The sequence below is a fragment of the Nerophis ophidion genome, linkage group LG11 (genome assembly GCF_033978795.1).
Source record: "Nerophis ophidion isolate RoL-2023_Sa linkage group LG11, RoL_Noph_v1.0, whole genome shotgun sequence".
NCBI classification, from domain to species: Eukaryota; Metazoa; Chordata; class Actinopteri; order Syngnathiformes; family Syngnathidae; genus Nerophis; species Nerophis ophidion.
In genome coordinates, this window is record NC_084621.1 from 22593591 (window position 1) to 22615290 (window position 21700).

At 46.2% G+C, this 21700-nt stretch overlaps 1 protein-coding gene across 1 annotated transcript in view; it reads left to right on the forward strand.

Annotated features, from left to right (window-relative positions):
- bmper (BMP binding endothelial regulator) overlaps window positions 1–20746 on the forward strand; it is a 46738-nt gene extending 25992 nt beyond the window's left edge. The window contains exons 11-16 of the mRNA XM_061914700.1: window positions 9447–9492; window positions 9593–9759; window positions 10931–11132; window positions 11202–11544; window positions 13447–13577; window positions 19960–20746. Coding sequence (XP_061770684.1) covers window positions 9447–9492; window positions 9593–9759; window positions 10931–11132; window positions 11202–11544; window positions 13447–13577; window positions 19960–20141 — 1071 coding nt within the window. The 3' untranslated portion in view covers window positions 20142–20746. The remainder of the gene's footprint in view (window positions 1–9446; window positions 9493–9592; window positions 9760–10930; window positions 11133–11201; window positions 11545–13446; window positions 13578–19959) is intronic.
- Window positions 20747–21700: the final 954 nt, after the last annotated feature.

The following is a 21700-nucleotide window of genomic DNA, read 5'->3' on the forward strand; positions in this document are numbered from 1 at the left end:
ATTCAAAGTAAATTCTACTACATTGAAAGTACATATTACTACATCAAAGTACATTCTACTGCATGCAAAGTACATTATAATATATTCAATGTAAATTATACTACTTGCAAAGTACATTCCAGTACATTCAAGGTACATTCTACTGCATTCAAAGTACATTTCACTACATTAAAATGACACTCTACTGCATTCAAAGTACATTCTACTATATTCAATATACATTATGCTACATGCAATGTACATTCAAAGTATATTTTATTATATTAAATGTACATTATACTACATGCATAGTACATTCCAGTACATTCAATGTACATTCTACTACATTCAATGTACATTTCACTACATTAAAAGTTCACTATACAGTACAAAGTACATTCTACTATATTCAATGTACATTATACTACATGCATTGTACATTGTAGTACATTTAAAGTATATTTTACTATATTCAATGTACATTATACTACATGCAACATACATTCCAGTACATTCAAAGTACATTTTTTACTATATTCAATGTATATTAAACTACATGCAACATACATTCAAAGTACATTTTACTATATTCAATGTACATTATACTACATGCAACATACATTCCAGTACATTCAAAGTACATTTTACTGTATTTATACTACATGCAACGTACATTCCAGTACATCCAAAGTACATTTTTACTATATTCAAAGTACATTATACTAAATGCAACGTACATTCCAGCACATTCAAAGTGCATTGTACTACATGCAACATACATTCCAGTATATTCAAAGTGCATTGTACTACATTCAATGTACATTATACTACATGTAACGTACATTCCAGTACATTCAAAGTACATTTTACTATATTCAATGTACATTATACTAAATGCAACGTACATTCCAGCATATTCAAAGTGCATTGTACTACATTCAAAGTACATTTTACTATATTCAATATACATTATACTAAATGCAACGTACATTCCAGCATATTCAAAGTGCATTGTACTACATTCAAAGTACATTCAACTATATTCAATGTACATTATACTACATTAAAAATACATTCTACTCCATTTAACGTACATTCTATACATGTACAGTACATTTTACTACATTCATAGTAAATTTTAATAGATTGATTATTATTATCATGAATATAGATTACATGAATGTAATCTATATTCATGTAATGCACAATACATTGGTGCACAGAGTTGTAGAACAGGAAGTGGTGTAGGTAACCGACAGGAAGTCAGCACACACGTCCTCCATTTAAGTCATATGTTTCATGAGGTGTTTTCCTTGATCACACTTTCAAAAACCACAAGCTGGCGCGGTCGTCATAACGACAGACGTCCTGGAAGCATGTCTGGGGGCGTCTTAAACGCCATCATCATCGGTGGCGCTCCGCAACGCAACCAGACAATATTTTGAGGCCAACTTGTCTCCTCGCAACTGCCTGTGTGTGTGTGTGTGTGTGTGTGTGTGTGTGTGTGTGTGTGTGTGTGTGTGTGTGTGTGTGTGTGTGTGTGTGTGTGTGTGTGTGTGTGTGTGTGTGTGTGTGTGTGTGTGTGACCACATCAATGAAGGTCTTCCCTCATGCAAGACAACAAAGTGTGAGGAAACCCTCCGCTCTGATGGCACACACACACTTTGTTTGTCAGGAAAAAGTCCATCCATCCATCATCTTCCGCTTATCCGAGGTCGGGTCGCGGGGGCAACAGCCTAAGCAGGGAAACCCAGTCTTCCCTCTCCCCAGCCACTTCGTCTAGCTCTTCCCGGGGGATCCCGAGGCGTTCCCAGGCCAGCCGGGAGACATAGTCTTCCCAACGTGTCCTGGGTCTTCCCCGTGGCCTCCTACCGGTTGGACGTGCCCTAAACACCTCCCTAGGGAGGCGTTCGGGTGGCATCCTGACCAGATGCCCGAACCACCTCATCTGGCTCCTCTCGATGTGAAGGAGCAGCGGCTTTACTTTGAGTCCCTCCCGGATGGCAGAGCTTCTCACCCTATCTCTAAGGGAGAGCCCCGCCACACGGCGGAGGAAACTCATTTCGGCCGCTTGTACCCGTGATCTTATCCTTTCGGTTATGACCCAAAGCTCATGACCATAGGTGAGGATGGGAACGTAGATCGACCGGTAAATTGAGAGCTTTGCCTTCCGGCTCAGCTCCTTCTTCACCACAACGGACCGGTACAACGTCCGCATTACTGAAGACGCCGCACCGATCCGCCTGTCGATCTCACGATCCACTCTTCCCCCACTCGTGAACAAGACTCCTAGGTACTTGAACTCCTCCACTTGGGGCAGGGTCTCCTCCCCAACCCGGAGATGGCACTCCACCCTTTTCCGGGCGAGAACCATGGACTCGGATTTGGAGGTGCTGATTCTCATTCCGGTCGCTTCACACTCGGCTGCGAACCGATCCAGCGAGAGCTGAAGATCCCGGTCAGATGAAGCCATCAGGACCACATCATCTGCAAAAAGCAGAGACCTAATCCTTCGGTTACCAAACCGGAACCCCTCAACGCCTTGACTGCGCCTAGAAATTCTGTCCATAAAAGTTATGAACAGAATCGGTGACAAAGGACAGCCTTGGCGGAGTCCCCACAGGACTTCCCGAGGGACACGGTCGAATGCCTTCTCCAAGTCCACAAAGCACATGTAGACTGGTTGGGAAAACTCCCATGCACCCTCAAGAACCCTGCCGAGAGTATAGAGCTGGTCCACAGTTCCACGACCAGGACGAAAACCACACTGTTCCTCCTGAATCCGAGGTTCGACTATCCGACGTAGCCTCCTCTCCAGTACACCTGAATAAACCTTACCAGGAAGGCTGAGGAGTGTGATCCGACGATAGTTGGAACACACCCTCCGGTCCCCCTTCTTAAAGAGAGGAACCACCACCCCGGTCTGCCAATCCAGAGGTACCGCCCCCGATGTCCACGCGATGCTGCAAAGTCTTGTCAACCAAGACAGCCCCACAGCATCCAGAGCCTTAAGGAACTCCGGGCGGATCTCGTCCACCCCTGGGGCCTTGCCACCAAGGAGCTTTTTAACTACCTCAGCGACCTCAGCCCCAGAAATAGGAGAGTCCACCACAGATTCCCCAGGCACTGCTTCCTCATAGGAAGACGTGTTGGTGGGATTGAGGAGGTCTTCGAAGTATTCCTTCCACCTATCCACAACATCCGCACTCGAGGTCAGCAGAACACCATCCGCACCATACACGGTGTTGATAGTGCACTGCTTCCCCTTCCTGAGGTGGCGGACGGTGGTCCAGAATTGCTTCGAAGCCGTCCGGAAGTCGTTTTCCATGGCTTCCCCGAACTCTTCCCATGTCCGAGTTTTTGCCTCCGCGACCGCTGAAGCTGCACACCGCTTGGCCTGTCGGTACCTGTCCACTGCCTCCGGAGTCCTATGAGCCAAAAGGACCCGATAGGACTCCTTCTTCAGCTTGACGGCATCCCTCACCGCTGGTGTCCACCAAGGGGTTTTAGGATTGCCGCCCCGACAGGCACCAACTACCTTTCGGCCACAGCTCCGATCTGCCGCCTCGACAATAGAGGTGCGGAACATGGTCCACTCGGACTCAATGTCCAGCACCTCCCTCGTGACATGTTCAAAGTTCTTCCGGAGGTGGGAATTGAAACTTTGTCCGACAGGAGACTCTGCCAGACGTTCCCAGCAGACCCTCACAATGCGTTTGGGCCTCCCAGGTCTGTCCGGCATCCTCCCCCACCATCGCAGCCAACTCACCACCAGGTGGTGATCGGTAGAAAGCTCCGCCCCTCTCTTCACCCGAGTGTCCAAAACATGAGGCCGCAAATCCGATGACACAACTACAAAGTCGATCATGGAACTGCGGCCTATGGTGTCCTGGTGCCAAGTGCACATATGGACACCCTTATGTTTGAACATGGTGTTTGTTATGGACAAACTGTGACGAGCACAAAAGTCCAATAACAAAACACCACTCGGGTTCGGATCCGGGCGGCCATTCTTCCCAATCACGCCTCTCCAGGTTTCACTGTCGTTGCCAACGTGAGCGTTGAAGTCTCCCAGTAGGACAAGGGAATCACCCGGGGGAGCACTTTCCAGTACTCCCTCGAGTGTTCCCAAAAAGGGTGGGTGCTCTGAACTGCTGTTTGGTGCATAAGCACAAACAACAGTCAGGACCCGTCCCCCCACCCGAAGGCGGAGGGAGGCTACCCTTTCGTCCACCGGGTTGAACTCCAACGTACAGGCTTTGAGCCGGGGGGAAACAAGAATTGCCACCCCAGCCCGTCGCCTCTCACTGCCGGCAACGCCAGAGTGGAAGAGGGTCCAATCCCTCTCGAGAGAAGTGGTTCCAGAGCCCTTGCTGTGCGTCGAAGTGAGTCCGACTATGTCCAGCCGGAATTTCTCGACTTCGCGCACTAGCTCAGGCTCTTTCCCCCCCAGTGACGTGACGTTCCACGTCCCAAGAGCTAGCTTCTGTAGCCGAGGATCGGACCGCCAAGTGCCCTGCCTTCGGCTGTCGCCCAGCTCACAATGCACCCGACCTCTATGGCCCCTGCTATGGGTGGTGAGCCCATTGGAGGGGTGACCCACGTTGCCTCTTCGGGCTGTGCCCGGCCGGGCCCCATGGGAACAGGCCCGGCCACCAGGCGCTCGCCATCGTGCCCCACCTCCGGGCCTGGCTCCAGAGGGGGGCCCCGGTGACCCGCGTCCGGGCGAGGGAAATCTGGGTCCATGGTTTTTCATCTTCATAAAGGTATTCGAGCTGCTCTTTGTCTGATCCCTCACCTAGAACCTGTTTGCCTTGGGAGACCCTACCAGGGGGCTTTATGCCCCCGGACAACATAGCTCCTAGGATCATTGGGACACGCAAACTCCTCTACCACGATAAGGTTGCAGCTCAGAGAGGAAAGGAAAAAGTCCCCCCCAGGTTATTTTCACACACTGCAATAGCGTCATTGACCACTTGGGCGTTCAGTACAGAGTCAAAAGCCACACACTTTGTCAGGAAAAGGTCCCCACTAGTCCAGGTTTACACACCGCAATACCATGTGTGACCTCTGGAGAAAACACAAAGTGAAAAAAACAAAATTCCCCCGCCTTATAAAAAAAACTGCACCACGCTCATCAGGAAGTCCCCCTCTATTGATTGCACTGGCTCCGATCGGACCCCACGGGGTAAGTGCCATCTCAGGTCATAGTCCCCACCAGTACATAAAAACAAACACACACGGGATCCCGGCCCACCAGCTGAAGTGGGTATGTCACCGTTGTGTCACAAGTAGGGGTGGGAATCTTTGACCATCTTACGATTCGATTCCGATTCCTGGGGTGACGATTCGATTCAGAACCCGTTCTTGACTCAAACCGATTGTCGCATGTTTTTTATTATAATTATTTGGTATATTAGTAACAAAACTCAAAACCAGTGAAGTTGTCACGTTGTGTAAAAGGTAAATAAAAAGAGAATACAATGATTTGCAAATCCTTTTTGACTTATATTCAATTGAATAGACTGCAAAGACAAGATATTTAATGTTCACACTATTTTTTTTTTTGCAAATAATCATTAACTTAGAATTTATTGGTAGCAACACATTGTAAAAAAGTTGTCACAGGGGCATTTTTACCACTTTGTTACATGGCCTTTCCTTTTAACAACACTCAGTAAACATTTGGGAGGAGACACATTTTTGAAGCTTTTCAGGTGGAATTCTTTCCCATTCTTGCTTGATTTACAGCTCAAATTGTTTAACAGTCCGAGGTCTTCGTTGTGCTATTTTAGGCTTCAAAAGAGTGTCCACCCTGAGACCGGTAGGTTGTGAGTTTACACCAAAAACTATAAAAATGGGACCCATTACCTCCCTGCTTGGCACTCAGCATCAAGGGTTGGAAATGGGGGTTAAATCACCAAAAATTATTCCCGGGCACGGCCACCGCTGCTGTTCACTGCTCCCCTCATCTCCCAGGGGGTGATCAAGCGTGATGGGTCAAATACAGAGAATAATTTCTCCACACCTGGTGTGTGTGTGACAATTATTGCTACTTTAAATTTCACTTAATAATGAACCACACATTTTCAATGGGAGACAGGTCTGGACTACAGGCAGGCCAGTCTAGTACCCACACTCTTTTACTATGAAGCCACGCGGTTGTAACACCTGGCTTGGCATTGTCTTGCTGAAATAAGCAGGGGCGTCCATGATAACGTTGCTTGGATGGCAACATATGTTGCTCCAAACCCCGTATGTACCTTTCAGCATTAATGGTACCCATTCTTTGAGCACTAATACACCCCCATACCATCACAGATTCGGGCTTTTTTAACTTTGCGCCCTGAGCAATCCGGATGGTTCTTTTCCTCTTTGGTCCGCAGGACACCACATCCACAGTTTCCAACAACAAATTGAAATGTGGACTCGTGATTTCTTCAGATTCTCTGGACCTTTTGATGATATTACAGTATGTAGATGGTAAAATCCTTAAATTCCTTGCAATAGCTCGTTGAGAAATGTTCTGAAACCGTTGGACAATTTGCTCAGGCATTTGTTGACAAAGTGGTGACCCTCGCCCCGTCCTTTTTTGTGAATGACTTAGCATTTAATGGAAGCTGCTTTTATACCCAATCATGGCACCCACCTGTTCCCAATTAGCCTGTTCAAAGGTTCAAAGTTGTATTCGTCACATGCAGAGTACACCACAGTGAAATTTTTTTTTCTGTGCTCTTCAGATATTGCGTACAGTGTGATCCAAATACTAGTTGCAGAACATAATACACTAAATACCAACAATACAACAATTTGAATATGGTAAATGGGTTATACTTGTATAGCGCTTTTCTACATTCAAGGTACTCAAAGCGCTTTGACACTATTTCCACATTCACCCATTCACACACACATTCACACACTGATGGCGGGAGCTGCCATGCAAGGCCCTAACCACGACCCATCAGGAGCAAGGGTGAAGTGTCTTGCTCAAGGACACAACGGATGTGACTTGGTTGGTAGAAGGTGGGGATCGAACCAGGAACCCTCAGGTTGCTGGCACGGCCACTCTACCAACCGCGTACATCAATTACAAGACAATAAGTTACAGTAGTTATGGTAGAGGTATCAGTACATGTAGAAGTACAGTAGTCAAATACAGTACCAGTGCAATATCAAATCGTTTAACAGTATATACAGTATAGGAAGCAACAAGTATTAAGATGTCTACAGTTATTTGGCAGTTAAGTAGTGACAGTAGTATGAACAAAGGAAATGGAACAGTATCACTTCTTTATACTCTTGTTTTTACATTATTTTTTACATTATTTGGTGGTTCCTCTCTTTAAGAAGGGGGACCGGAGGGTGTGTTCCAACTATCGTGAGATCACACTCCTCAGCCTTCCCGGTAAGGTTTATTCAGGTGTACTGGAGAGGAGGCTACGTCGGATAGTCGAACCTCGGATTCAGGAGGAACAGTGTGGTTTTCGTCCTGGTCGTGGAACTGTGGACCAGCTCTATACTCTCGGCAGGGTTCTTGAGGGTGCATGGGAGTTTGCCCAACCAGTCTACATGTGCTTTGTGGACTTGGAGAAGGCATTCGACCGTGTCCCTCGGGAAGTCCTGTGGGGAGTGCTCAGAGAGTCTGGGGTATCGGACTGTCTTATTGTGGCGGTCCGTTCCCTGTACGATCAGTGCCAGAGCTTGGTCCGCATTGCCGGCAGTAAGTCGAACACATTTCCAGTGAGGGTTGGACTCCGCCAAGGCTGTCCTTTGTCACCGATTCTGTTCATAACTTTTATGGACAGAATTTCTAGGCGCAGTCAAGGCGTTGAGGGGTTCCGGTTTGGTAACCGCAGGATTAGGTCTCTGCTTTTTGCAGATGATGTGGTCCTGATGGCTTCATCTGACCGGGATCTTCAGCTCTCGCTGGATCGGTTCGCAGCTGAGTGTGAAGCGACCGGAATGAGAATCAGCACCTCCAAGTCCGAGTCCATGGTTCTCGCCCGGAAAAGGGTGGAGTGCCATCTCCGGGTTGGGGAGGAGACCCTGCCCCAAGTGGAGGAGTTCAAGTACCTAGGAGTCTTGTTCACGAGTGAGGGAAGAGTGGATCGTGAGATCGACAGGCGGATCGGTGCGGCGTCTTCAGTAATGCGGACGTTGTACCGGTCCGTTGTGGTGATGAAGGAGCTGAGCCGGAAGGCAAAGCTCTCAATTTACCGGTCGATCTACGTTCCCATCCTCACCTATGGTCATGAGCTTTGGGTCATGACCGAAAGGATAAGATCACGGGTACAAGCGGCCGAAATGAGTTTCCTCCGCCGTGTGGCGGGGCTCTCCCTTAGAGATAGGGTGAGAAGCTCTGCCATCCGGGAGGAACTCAAAGTAAAGCCGCTGCTCCTTCACATCGAGAGGAGCCAGATGAGGTGGTTCGGGCATCTGGTCAGGATGCCACCCGAACGCCTCCCTAGGGAGGTGTTTAGGGCACGTCCAACCGGTAGGAGGCCACGGGGAAGACCCAGGACACGTTGGGAAGACTATGTCTCCCGGCTGGCCTGGGAACGCCTCGGGATCCCCCGGGAAGAGCTAGACGAAGTGGCTGGGGAGAGGGAAGTCTGGGTTTCCCTGCTTAGGCTGTTGCCCCCGCGACCCGACCTCGGATAAGCGGAAGATGATGGATGGATGGATGGATGGATGAATGAAGAGTATTGTACTCCGGTAATTGCAGTGGTAAGTAAAGTGATTCTTGTGCGTGCGGTTTTGTGCAATCACCTGTGGGATGTTCCAAATAAGTGTTTGATGAGCATACCTCAATTCTCTCAGTCTTTTTTGCCACTTGTGCCAGCTTGTTTGAAACATGTTGCATGCATCAAATTCCAAATAAGCTAATATTTGCAAAAAATAACAATGTTTTTCAGTGTGAACATTAAATATCTTGTCTTTGCAGTCTATTCAATTGAATATAAGTTGAAAAGGATTTGCAAATCATTGTATTCTGTTGTTATTTACCATTTACACTATGTGACAACTTCACTGGTTTTGGGGTTTGTATTATAAAACTTTTTTCAAACAGGTTACAGGTTTGAGGCGCTCCTTCCGGTTACATTAAGATGGCCGAAACATGTATTTTTTTATAGATTCTTATAAAAAAAAAATGTATATATGTATATATATATATATACATATATATATATATATATACATATGTATATGTATGTATGTATGTAACTTTGTTTTGGTAAATTAAGTCAATTTTGTTTATGATTACAAAGTAATTTAAAGTCAAGATGAATTAGAATCAAATGGGATTGGCAATGTAGTAGTTCATTAATGTTTCATTACTGTCTACTGGTAATTGTTCGCTGTGTAAAAGTAGATATGCTCAGAAGTATTACTACGGGGCCACACTTTCAATATCCCTTCCTTCCTGTCATGTGACTATTTCCTCTCTGTATGGCTCCGCCTCCCAGAACAAGATCCTGAACCGGACCGGGTGCTGCCCCGTCTGCACTGAAAGTGAGTAAGTTCATTTCCTCTTCCTGTTTGACCGGCTGGGTAGTCGCTCAGTTATCGACGCCCGCTTTATTGGTCTTGACTCCGCCCCCTTTCGCCACAGAGCCCGGCGTGTGTACGGTGTTTGGCGACCCGCACTACAACACCTTCGATGGGAGAACCTTTAACTTCCAGGGAACTTGTCAGTACGTGTTGACTCAGGACTGCGGCGCCGGCTCGGTGGGCTCCGGAAGCAACGCCGTCGTCAACAACCCCGACTCCACCTTCACGGTACCACTTCATGATGATGATGATGAAGTGTTCAACCTTTTCCAGGCCAAAGACCCACAAAACTATGCAGGGATTGCCAAAATGACAACTAGCGCGCTAATCACTAGCTAGTTGACCACTAGCGCGTCAATCGCTATCTGACCAGACTCACTGTGCAGGATACAATAACACCATTTCATCCATGTTGCCATTTAAAGTCACTTGCTCTATGTGGAGGGGACGTGGCCTGCAGCGAGGCGGGGTGTGCCAGTACTGGCCTCGAAGTCAGCGTCAAGTGCGTAGATGGCCCACGTGGGCCTTGTTATCTTATCACATGTCGCTCTGTATAAGCAGCAACTGGGAGGAGAGCGGTGCTCAGTCTACCGGCGGCCTCCCGAGTGCACTTCCCGGACCGGAGGAGGCTGGTGCTGGACCGGACCGGGTGCACCGCTGAAGACCACCGACGCCGGTTCCGGACTATACACCTGGGGACGGAGAGAGCCGCTGACCCAGCACAAACGGGCAGTCCTCTTGCGCCAGGCACACTGTCTGGAACTGGCATCGGCGGTCTTCAGCGGTGCACCCGGTCCCGTCCAGCATCAGACTGGGTGCACTGCTGAAGACCACCGACACCGGTTTCGGACGATGTGCCCTGGGGACGCAGAGAGCCGCTGACCCAACATGAACGGGCGGTCCTCCGTCCCCAGGCGCATCATTTGGAACTGGCGTCGGTGGTCAACAGCGGTGCACCCGGTCCGGTCCAGCACCGCCCTCCTCAGTGCACTCGGGAGGCCGCCTGTAGACTGAGCGCCGCTCTCCTCCCAATTGCTGCTTATACAGCGCAGCAGGTGATTAGATAACAAGCCCCAGGTGGGCCATCTACGCACCTGTCGCTGAGTTCGAGGCTGGTCCTGGCACATCCCGCCTCACTGCAGGCCCGCAGGCCACGTCCCCTTCCACATAGAGCAAGTGACTTTAAATGGCAACATGGATGAAATGGTGTTATTGTATCCTGCACAGTGATTCTGGTGGCCGTCAACCATCTTAATTTGTAGTAAAGACATTGATTTAGTGGAAGAGTTAAGTGGAAAAATAACATGTCCCTGTGCAGACACCGCAGGGCCCAGTTAAAGACGTACGATTGAATTTTTTGAGAGAAGTCACAAAGTTGCGCTTGTGATTTCCCCGCCAGGTGTTGGTGAAAAACGACGCCCGGCGCACTCGCTCCTTCTCCTGGACTCAGTCGGTGGAGGTGAGGCTGGGCGCCCTGGTCCTGGGTCTGCATCAGCACCTGACGGTCCGCAAGAACGGCACCCGCATCGCCCTCCCATACCACGGGCCGGGGGTGCACATCGACCTGGACGGGTACCTCCTCAAGCTCACCGCCATTGCGGGTCAGCTCGGTGAAAATGACGGCCACGGCGGCGCTGTACGGGGGAAGCTGACGTGTGGCGTCTCCGCAGGTCTGGAGATCACGTGGGACGGGGACAGCTTCGTGGAGGTGGTGGCCGCCCCGCACTTGCGCGGGCGCCTCTGCGGCCTATGCGGTAACTACAACGGCCACAAGCGCGACGACACTGCCGGCGGCGACGGACAATTCAAGTTCGACGTGGACGAGTTCGCCGAGTCCTGGCGAGTGGACGCCAACGACCTGTGCGCCCAGCCCCCGCCGCACCGCCGCCCCGTCTCCTTCCTGTGCCCCGCCAGCGTCAAGGTCAAGTTCCGAGCTCACCGGGAATGTCAGAAGATTAAATCATGGGAGTTCCAGAAGTGTCACCGCGTGGTCGACTTTGGCCCCTTCTACAGGTAACCTGAAATATTGACGTTCCACTGCATGTGCGTTAAAATTCATATTAAAAAAAAAAATCTAACATTGGAATAAAAGAGCAGACAGGTGAAATGTAAGGAGATAAAGTTGCTATGTTGACTCCAGTAACACACAACTGCCATGCACCTACATGACTATTACCATTGTAGATTGTCACTGAAGGTATCAAAACTATGACACCTGTGAAGTGCAAACAGTTTAAGATGACTACCTCTTGAAGCCCATCGAGAGAATGCTAAGAGTGTGCAAAGCCGTAATTAGACCAAAGGGTGGCTATTTTGAAGAAACTAGAATATAAAACATGTTTTCAGTTATTTCAGGTTTTTTTAAGTACATAACTCCACGTGTTCATTCATAGTTTTGAATAAGAGATGTCGGGTAATGGCTTTTTTGCCGATATCCAATATTACGATATTGTCCAACTCTTAATTACCGATACTGATATATTTAGTCGTGGAATTAACACATTATTATGCCTAATTATAATGTGATGCCCCGCTGGATTTGTTAAACAATGTAACAAAGTTTTCTAAAGTAAATCAACTGAAGTTATGGAAAAAAAGTCTCAACATGGCACTGCCATCTTTATTATTGAAGTCACAAAGTGCATTATTTTTTTTAACATGGCTCAAAACAGAAGCTTGGAATTTGGGACATGCTTTCCCTGAGAGAGCATGAGGATGTTGAGGTGGGCAGGGTTGGGGGGGGGGGGGGGGGGTTTGTGGAGGTGTATATTGTAGCGTCCCGAAAGAGTTAGTGCTGCAAGGGGTTCTGGGTATTTGTTCTGTTGTGTTTATGTTGTGTGACGGTGCGGATAATCTCCCGAAATGTATTTGTCATTATTGTTTGGTGTGGGTTCACAGTGTGGCGCATATATGTAACAGTGTTAAAGTTGTTTATACGGCCACCCTCAGTGTAATAATAATAATAATGGATTAGATTTATATTGCGCTTTTCTATTATTAGATACTCCAAAGCGCTCACAGAGAAGTGGGAACTCATCATTCATTCACACCTGGTGGTGGTAAGCTACTTCCGTAGCTACAGCTGCCCTGGGGTAGACTGAAGGAAGCGTGGCTGCCAGTTTGCGCCTACGGCCCCTCCGACCACCACCTATCATTTATTCATCATTCATTCACCAGTGTGAGCGGCACCGGGGGCAAGGGGGAAGGGTCCTGCCCAAGGACACAACGGCAACGATTTGGATGTCAATAGGCGGGGAGCTAACCTGCAACCCTCAGGTGTCTGGCACGGCCGCTCTACCCACTACACCATGCAGCCCCTTAAGGGAGCGGCTTGGAATTTTGGACATGCTCTCCCTGATAGAGCATGAGGAGGTTGAGGTGGGGGGGCAACGGGAGGTATATATTGTAGCGTCTCTTAAGAGTTAGTGCTGCAAGGTGTTCTGGGTATTTGTTCCGTTGTGTTTATGTTGTGTTACGGTGCGGATGTTCTCCAAAAATGTGTTTGTCATTCTTGTTTGGTGTGGGTTCACAGTGTGGTGCATATTTGTAACAGTGTTAAAGTTGTTTATACGGCCACCCTCAGTGTGACCTGTATTGCTGTTGAGCAAGTATGCGTGGCATTCACTTGCGTGTGTGAAAAGCCGTATATATTATGTAATTGGGCCTGCACGCAAAGGTATGAAACCACCATCGGCGTGACGTTTTGTTTTTTTATACAGCCATGTGATTGGTTGAACGAATGAACAACAGTTTGTGATGGTGCTTTGTGATTGGTTGAAAACAAGGAAATACAGGCTGTGTTTTGTGCACACGGAACATATATTTTTTTTCCGTGTAGATAACATTCAAATGAGTGGAAACCTGAGAGCCCACTGAAGACACACCGAGGTTTTGACAGAAATGACTTTTTCGCAGGTCGTGTGTGACGGACATGTGCGAGTGTCCTGTCCATAAGAACTGTTACTGCGAATCCTTCATCGCCTACAGCCGAGCCTGCGCGCGAGAAGGTTCCCCGGTCCCTTGGAGTCCTGACGCCGCCTGTATGGGTGAGTAACAACAACAACCAAGTCCTCTTACTTTACAGTTCTACTTGGTCACTACTAACCTGTAATTATTACATCATACTACTTAGGTTCGTTTTAGCTACGTGGTCTCGGAGGTACCAACATTTGATTGAAACTTAATTTCCCCCAACTTAAACTATTTGAAAAATCGTATAACTCTTAAGAGTGATGGAATTCACGTGGTTACGTATTTCCGCGTTGGGCGCCCAAGGAATGCAGGAATCCAATTGCGCGTCGAATGAATTTTTTTACGTAAGTGCAATCGTTACACTAAATAACGATACATTTTATGTATTTTGTCAGTTAGTAAACACATTTCACACAACAAGCTATAAAACGGTCTATAATATAATTTAATAGGCTATGGTTTCATGCGAAACAGGCAAGGCATGGCAAGGCAACTTTATTTAAATAGCAAATTTACAACAATTTTTAAATTGAACCAAAGTTTTTTACAAGTTAAAAAGCATAGAGCAAAAAAAAAAAAAAACATTGAATGAGCTAAACAAGATAGTACAAAACAACAGGAAAGACGAGACACATAGCTCGTCACGCGGGAACAGGGATTTTCTGCAGGAACGACACAGGACAAGACACAATGAAACACAGAAAGAGCAGGATTGCAAAGACCATGTTATACGGCTCACTGTACAGGACAGGTAGCTACGTTCTGGCCTGGAACGCAGGTCTGCACTGGGTTAAAAAGCCCAGGGAGCTCATTAGTGACCAGTGTGCAGATTGACTGCAGCTGCCTGCTGCAGCCGGAGTGGCGCACACTCTTGGAAGCGCAATCAGCAGAGGGGATACAGTTGTGATCAAAATTATTCAACCCCCACACAATTTTGGTGTTTTAGCAAGTTGGACATTTATTCCGTATTTTGTTTATAGTCATATCAAATAAAGATGCATTAAATAGACAAATCCAACTTGAATTACAACATTATATTTTGTAACATACCAAACAGTGTCATTTCTCTTAATATCTCATTGACAAAATTATTCAACCCCTTGAAGATCATAACTCTTAAGAACAGAATTTGAATAAGGTCCTTTCAATCAGGTGTTGAAAACACCTGTAGATGTGATTGGAACCATAACGAACAACAATTAAACTGATTGAAAAAGACTGTGGCGCTCAGCTTCTTGTAGATGGTCAATGGTGTATTTGCAGCATGGTGAAGTCCAGGGAGTGGTCAAAGAAGTCAAGAGAGGAGGTAATTTCTCTTCATAAGAAAGGATATGGATATAAGAAAATAGCAAAGACATTACACATTCCAGGAGACACAGTTGGGAGCAGAATTCGCAAGTTTAAAGCTAAAAGCACAGTGGAAACACTACCTGGGCGTGGTAGAAAGAGGATGCTGTGTGCAACTGCTGTCCGGTATTTGAAGCGTACAGTGGTGAAAAACCCCCAGGTAACAGCTGAGGAACTACAACAGGACATTGCAGAGGGGGGAACGCAGGTTTCGTCCCAGACTATAAGGCGCGCACTACAAGATGAAGGCCTCCATGCCAGAACTCTCAGGCGCACCCCACTTCTGACTACCAGGCACAAGAAAAAATTGACTACAGTATGCCAAAAATCATCTGGACAAACCCCAAAGGTTTTGGGAAACTGTTCTATGGAGTGATGAGACAAAACTGGAACTCTTTGGGCCTATGAATCAACGTTATGTCTGGAGGAGAAAAAATTAAGCTTACAAAGAGAAGAACACCTTGACTACTGTTAAGCATGGTGGGGGGGGTCAATCTTGCCTTGGGGCTGTTTATTTGTCTCAGGTACCGGGAATCTCCAGCGCGTTCAAGGCATTATGAATTTTATTTCCTACCAGGATATGTTAGCTGCAAATGTCATGAAGTCAGTGACGAAGCTGTGGCTTGGGAGACGTTGGACCTTCCAACAGGACAACGATCCCAAGCATACCTCCAAATCAACATCAGAGTGGTTGCAGAAGAAGGGCTGGAAGACTCTGGAGTGGCCTTCACAGTCGCCAGACCTAAATCCTATAGAAAACCTGTGGTGGGACTTGAAGAAGGCAGTTGCAGCACGCAAGCCCAAGAATATGAATGAACTGGAGGCCTTTGCCCAAGAGGAATGGGCTAAAATACTTGGAGATGGTTGCAAGAAGCTTGTGTCTGGTTATGTATCACGTTTGAAGGATGTAATTACTGCCAAAGGGTGTTCTACTAAGTACTAAAGATGCATGTAACTAGGAGGTTGAATCATTTTGTCAATGAGATATTAAGAAAAATGTCCTTTTTTGGTATTTTGTAAAATACAGTGTTACGATTTATGTTGCATTTGTCTATTTGACACATCTTTATTTGATATGACTATAAACAAAATACGGAATAAATGTCCAACTTGCTAAAACACCAAAATTTTGCGGGCGTTGAAAAATTTTGATCACAACTGTAGATGAGTGCGCATTGTAGAGATGCGCGGTTTGCGGTCTCATCCGCAGAGTCCGCGGATAAACCGCGGGTCGGGCGGGTGACATGACGAAAAAATAGATTTTAATTAGATCCGGGCTGGTGGCGGTTGAACCATCCGGAAATGTTTGATATACATGGTTATGGAATCGGTATCCTTTACCATTCAAAGAGCCATTTAAGACCTGTGTCAGAAAGCGGAGAAGACAATAGGAGACGCTAATATTCTCTAGAACGACTGCCAGCCTGCAGTCACCCGGTTAATGAGTATTAGGGCGTGCTATGAAGCCATTGGCTTTGTCGCCTTCTACAGCATGTACGATCTGCTTGTCAGTCCAGCAACATGTTGTGTGTGGCTCCCGCAGCAACACACACACGACTGCAAGGCATACTGGGTGACACAGAGTACACCAATGGTTGTGATATAAACAATTTTAACACTCTTAGTAATATGCGCCACGCTGTGAAGCCACACCAAACAAGATTGACAAACACATTTCGGGCGAACATCTTCCCAGTAACACAACATAAACGCAACACAACAAGTACCCCGAATCCTTTGTATCCATGACATTCCTGACAATTTTATACACCCCGCTAGCAGCAAACAAGCCCCCCCGCTCCCCGTGCTTCGGTAAGGTGAGCGGGGTTGGGGGCGCGGGGGTGTAAAATATATTCATGAATTGTCACGGATACAAAGGATTCTGGGTATTTGTTGTGTTGCGTTTATGTTGTGTTACTGTGAGGATGTTCTCCCGAAATGTGTTTGTCAATCTTGTTTGGTGTGGCTTCACAGCGTGGCGCATATTAGTAAGTGTTAAAGTTGTTTATATCACAACCATCAGTGTACTCTGTATCACCCAGTATGCCTTTCAATCTTGTACATGTGATTGCGGAAGCTGCACACAACATGTTGCCGGACTAACAATCGGTTTGTACATGTTGTTGAAGGTGTCAAAGGCAATGGCTTCACAGCACGCCCATATTCTTGTCATCAGAATGAACGCCATTGGATATTCGCGAGAACGTTGGCGGCTCCCATTGTCTTCATTACTCTGTGAAACGGGTCTAAATAGCTCTGTGAGTTGTAAAGGTGGCCGACCTCTGGTGTATTTCAGCGGGCGGGCGGTTGCGGTTCTGATAAAATGTTGGTTCGGGTGAACGGCGGGTGGATGACGACTTTGGTGATGCGGTTGCGGATAATTTAATTGTCTATCTGCGCATCTCTAGCGCATTGGCATGTGTCAACTTCAAAATAGCCACCCTTTGCTCTGATTACTTTTTCGCACACTCTGGGAATTCTCTCCATGAGCTTTCAGAGGTAGTCACCTGAAATGGTTTTCGCTTCACAGGTGTGCTCGAAGCCCATCGAGAGAATGCCAAGAGTGTGCAAAGGGCGGCTATTTTGAAGATACTAGAATATAAAACATGTTTTCAGCTAATTCACCTTTTTTTGTGAAGTACATACAGTAACTCCACATGTGTTCATTCATAGTTTGGATGCCTTCAGTGACAATCTACAATGTAAATAGTCATAAAAAGAAATAAAACGCATTGAATGAGGAGAAGGTGTGTAGTACTGTATAAATATACAGTCATGGTCAAAAGTTTGCATACATTTGTAAAGAACATAATGTCATGGCTCTCTTGAGTTTCCAATACTTTCTACAAATTTTATTTTTTTGTGATGGAGTGATTGGAGCACATACATGGTAGACACAAAAAACATTCATGAAGTTTGGTTCTTTTATGAATTTATTATGGCTCTACTGAAAATGTGAGCAAATCTGCTGGGTCAAAAGTATACATACAGCAATGTTGATATTTGCTTACATGTCCCTTGGCAAGTTTCACTGCAATATGGTGCTTTTGGTAGCCATCCACAAGCTTCTACTAGAATTTTTGACCACTCCTCTTGACAAAATTGGTGCAGTTAAGCTCAATTTTTTGGTTTTCTGACATGGACTTTTTTCTTCAGCATTGTCAACACGTTAAAGTCAGGACTTTTGGGGAGGCCATTCTAAAACCTTCATTGTAGCTTGATTTAACCACTCTTACCACTTTTGACATGTTTTTGGAGTCATTATCCTGCCGGAACATCCAATTGCCCCCAAGACCCAACCTCCGAGCTGATGATTTTAGCTTGTCTTGAAGAATTTGGAGGTAATCCTCCTTTTTCATTGTCCCATTTACTCTCTGTGAAGCACCTGTTCCATTGGCAGCAAAACAGGCCCAGAGCATATTACTACCACTACCATGCTTGACAGTCGGCAAGGTGTTCCTGGGATTAAACACCTCACCTTTTCTCCTCCAAACATCCATGTGAGCCTGTCTCAGCTACAATCGGGCGGAAGGCGGGGTCCACCCTGGACAAGTCGCCATCTCATCGCAGGGCCAACACAGAAAGACAGACAACATTCACACTCACATTCACACACTAGGGCCAATTTGGTGTTGTCAATCAACCTATCCCCAGGTGCATGTCTTTGGAGGTGGGAGGAAGCCGGAAGGAACCCACGCAGTCACGGGGAGGACATCCAAACTCCACACAGAAAAATCCCGAGCGCAGAATCGAACCCAGAACTTTTGTATTGTGAGGCAGACACACTAACCCCTCTTTGACCGTGATGTCCCTGCTCCAAACATTTTCATCTAACCGTAGAACTTTCCTCCAGAAAGTCTTATGTTTGTCCATGTGATGCCAAAAATTGAGCTGTTTGGCCACAATACCCAGCAATATGTTTAGAAGAGAAAAGGTGAGACCTTCATCCCAGGAACACCATGACTACAGTCAAGCATGGTGGTGGTAGTTTTATGAAAAAATAATACTATCTATATACTATAAAAAAATGATACAATACATATGTACGCACGTACAACACTTAAAACCTTTAGTATATCTGAGTGTGGAATTAAATTATGGAATTAACTAAGCAAATAAGTCCAATAAAGTAACATGATTCAGTTTAAGAAATATACAGACCACAGAACTTTCCTCCAGAAGGTCTTATCTTTGTCCATGTGATGTCAGATGAAACAAAAAATTAGCTGTTTGGCCACAATACCCAGCAATATATTTGGAGGAGAAATGGTGAGGCCTTTAATCCCAGGAACACCACACCTACTGTCAAGCATGGTGGTGGTAGTATTATGCTCCGGGCCTGTTTTGCTGCCAATGGAACTGGTGCTTTACAGAGAGTAAATGGGACAATTAAAAAGGAAGATTACCTCCAAATTCTTCAGGACAAGCTAAAATCATCAGCCCCGAGTTTGGGTCTTGGGCGCAGTTGGGTGTTCCAACAGGACAATGACCCCAAACACACGTCAAAAGTGGTAAAGGAGTGGTTAAATCAGACTCGAATTAAGGTTTTAGGATTTCCTTCCCAAAGTACTGACGTGTGGACAATGCTGAAGAAACAAGTGATTTGGGTCACACATGTTTCTAAAAGTGTTACTAAAACAGCCTTCTTTCATCTCCGTAAGTCCTGACTTAATAAACGTGTGGACAATGCTGAAGAAACAAGTCAATGTCAGAAAAACAACAAATTTAGGTAAACTGCACCAATTTTTTCAAGAGGAGTGGTCAAAAGTTCGTAATGAATTCATAAATGAACCAAACTTCATGAATGTTTTTTGTGACCAACAAGTATGTGCTCCAATCACTCTGTCACAAAAAAATTACGAGTTGTAGAAATGATTGGAAACTCAAGACAGCCATGACTTTGTTATTTACAAGTGTTTGTCAACTTTAGATCGCGACTATACCTTTAAGACCTCTGCCTTGTTTTTAATGAACACTTAGGCTTAGCGCGCTACTGTATTTTAATGTTGGTCATTACGGTGGTACTAATATAACTAATATATGATATTGGACGATCCGATTGTGTTGCATCATTGGCCACGGTGCGTGACATCATACCTTGTGTCACAGCCACGCAGTGCAAGCACGGCGCCGTGTACGACACCTGCGGGCCGGGCTGCACCAAAACCTGCGACAACTGGAACGAGATCGGCCCGTGCCACAAGCCCTGCGTGGCCGGCTGCCACTGTCCCGCCAACCTGGTGCTCTTCCAAGGGCGCTGCATCAAGCCCATCGCCTGCCCCGGCCGGTGACCCTCGTGACCCCGGGTGGGAAGGGGGAGGGGCTCGTCCGCTTGCTTTTGGGGGCCAAACCCCCCCCCTCCCGGAGAAGAAAGCCTCTCGGACCAGCGGAGATACGGTAAACTACTCAGGGTCCATTATTTGGCGAGGAAGACCGTCTTGTCTCGTCTCCCACCCCTAAACACTCAGGAGAAGAACGTGGAGCCTTGTGGTTCCACGGAAAACATTCAAGAACGCTGCCACGGACCCTCAAGGAACTTTTGGACTCTTTGCGAGCCGACGTGGAACTGGGGCAGCGCGGAACCGGCCTGGACGTCCTGGTTCCATACTGTAAGTTAGCCAGATTAACTCCAGTTTTTCTAGTATTGTTGTAATTACGATGCGTTGATACTGTTAATTTATATAGCAAACGTGGTAGCAGCAGCCGGAAGGTGGCTCGAATAAAGAGGCGGTGGAAAGGGAAAAGGAAGTATTTATGTATTTGTTGTTTATTGTTTGAAGAGAAATGCCCAAATGTGAGTCTGTCCTGGATGAAAAGTACTGTAGTCTTGTTGTTAGCAAGGTGATCCTTCAAGCAAATGACTTATTTAAGACCAACAATATAATCTTTTATCCTACTTGGGACTTCTGTCTTCACTTCATTACTAACACTTTAGGGCAGGGATTTTTTTTTATTTTTTATCCAGGGCCACTTAAAAATGATGGCTGCCCTCAGACGGCCACGTTTCATGGACGTGGCGGGACATATTAAATGGCATGGAAGACAACATTGAATAGAAGTAAGTGGTGGGCCACATTAATTAATGACATGGAAGACAACATTGAAATGTTGCGGGCCACATTAAATAGATTACATGGAAGACAACATGAAATTATGTGGCGGGGCACTTAATGACATGGAAGGTCAACATTGATTGGAATTGGTGGGCCAAAATAAATAAATGACATGGAAGGCAACATTGAATTATGTGGCAGGCCAATTTAAATAAATGACATGGAAGACAACATTTAAATGTTGCAGGCCACAATAAATTAACTACATGGAAGACAACATTAAATTATGTGGCGGACTACTTAAGTTAATGACATGAAAGACAACATTGAATGGAAGTGGTGGGCCAAATTAAATAAATGACTTGGAAGGCAACATTGAATGGAAGTGGTGGGCCACATGAAATAAATGACATGGAAAGCGAAATTGAATAGAAGACAACATTGAAATGTCGCGGGCCACCTTAAATTAATGACATGAGGGCAACATTAAATTATGTGGCGGGCCCCTCAAATTAATTATATGGAAGACAACATTGAAATGTCGCGGGCCACCTTAAATTAATTATTTGGAAGACAACATTAAATTATGTGGCGGACCACTTAAATTAATGACATGGAAGACAAAATTGATTGGAAGTGGTGGGCCAAGTTAAATTAATGACAGGGGAAGACACAAGAAATTATGTGGTGGGCCACTTTAATTAATGACATGGAAGACAACATTGAAATGTTGCAGGCCACATTAAATAGATTACATGGAAGACAACATGAAATTATGTGGCGGTGCACTTAATGAC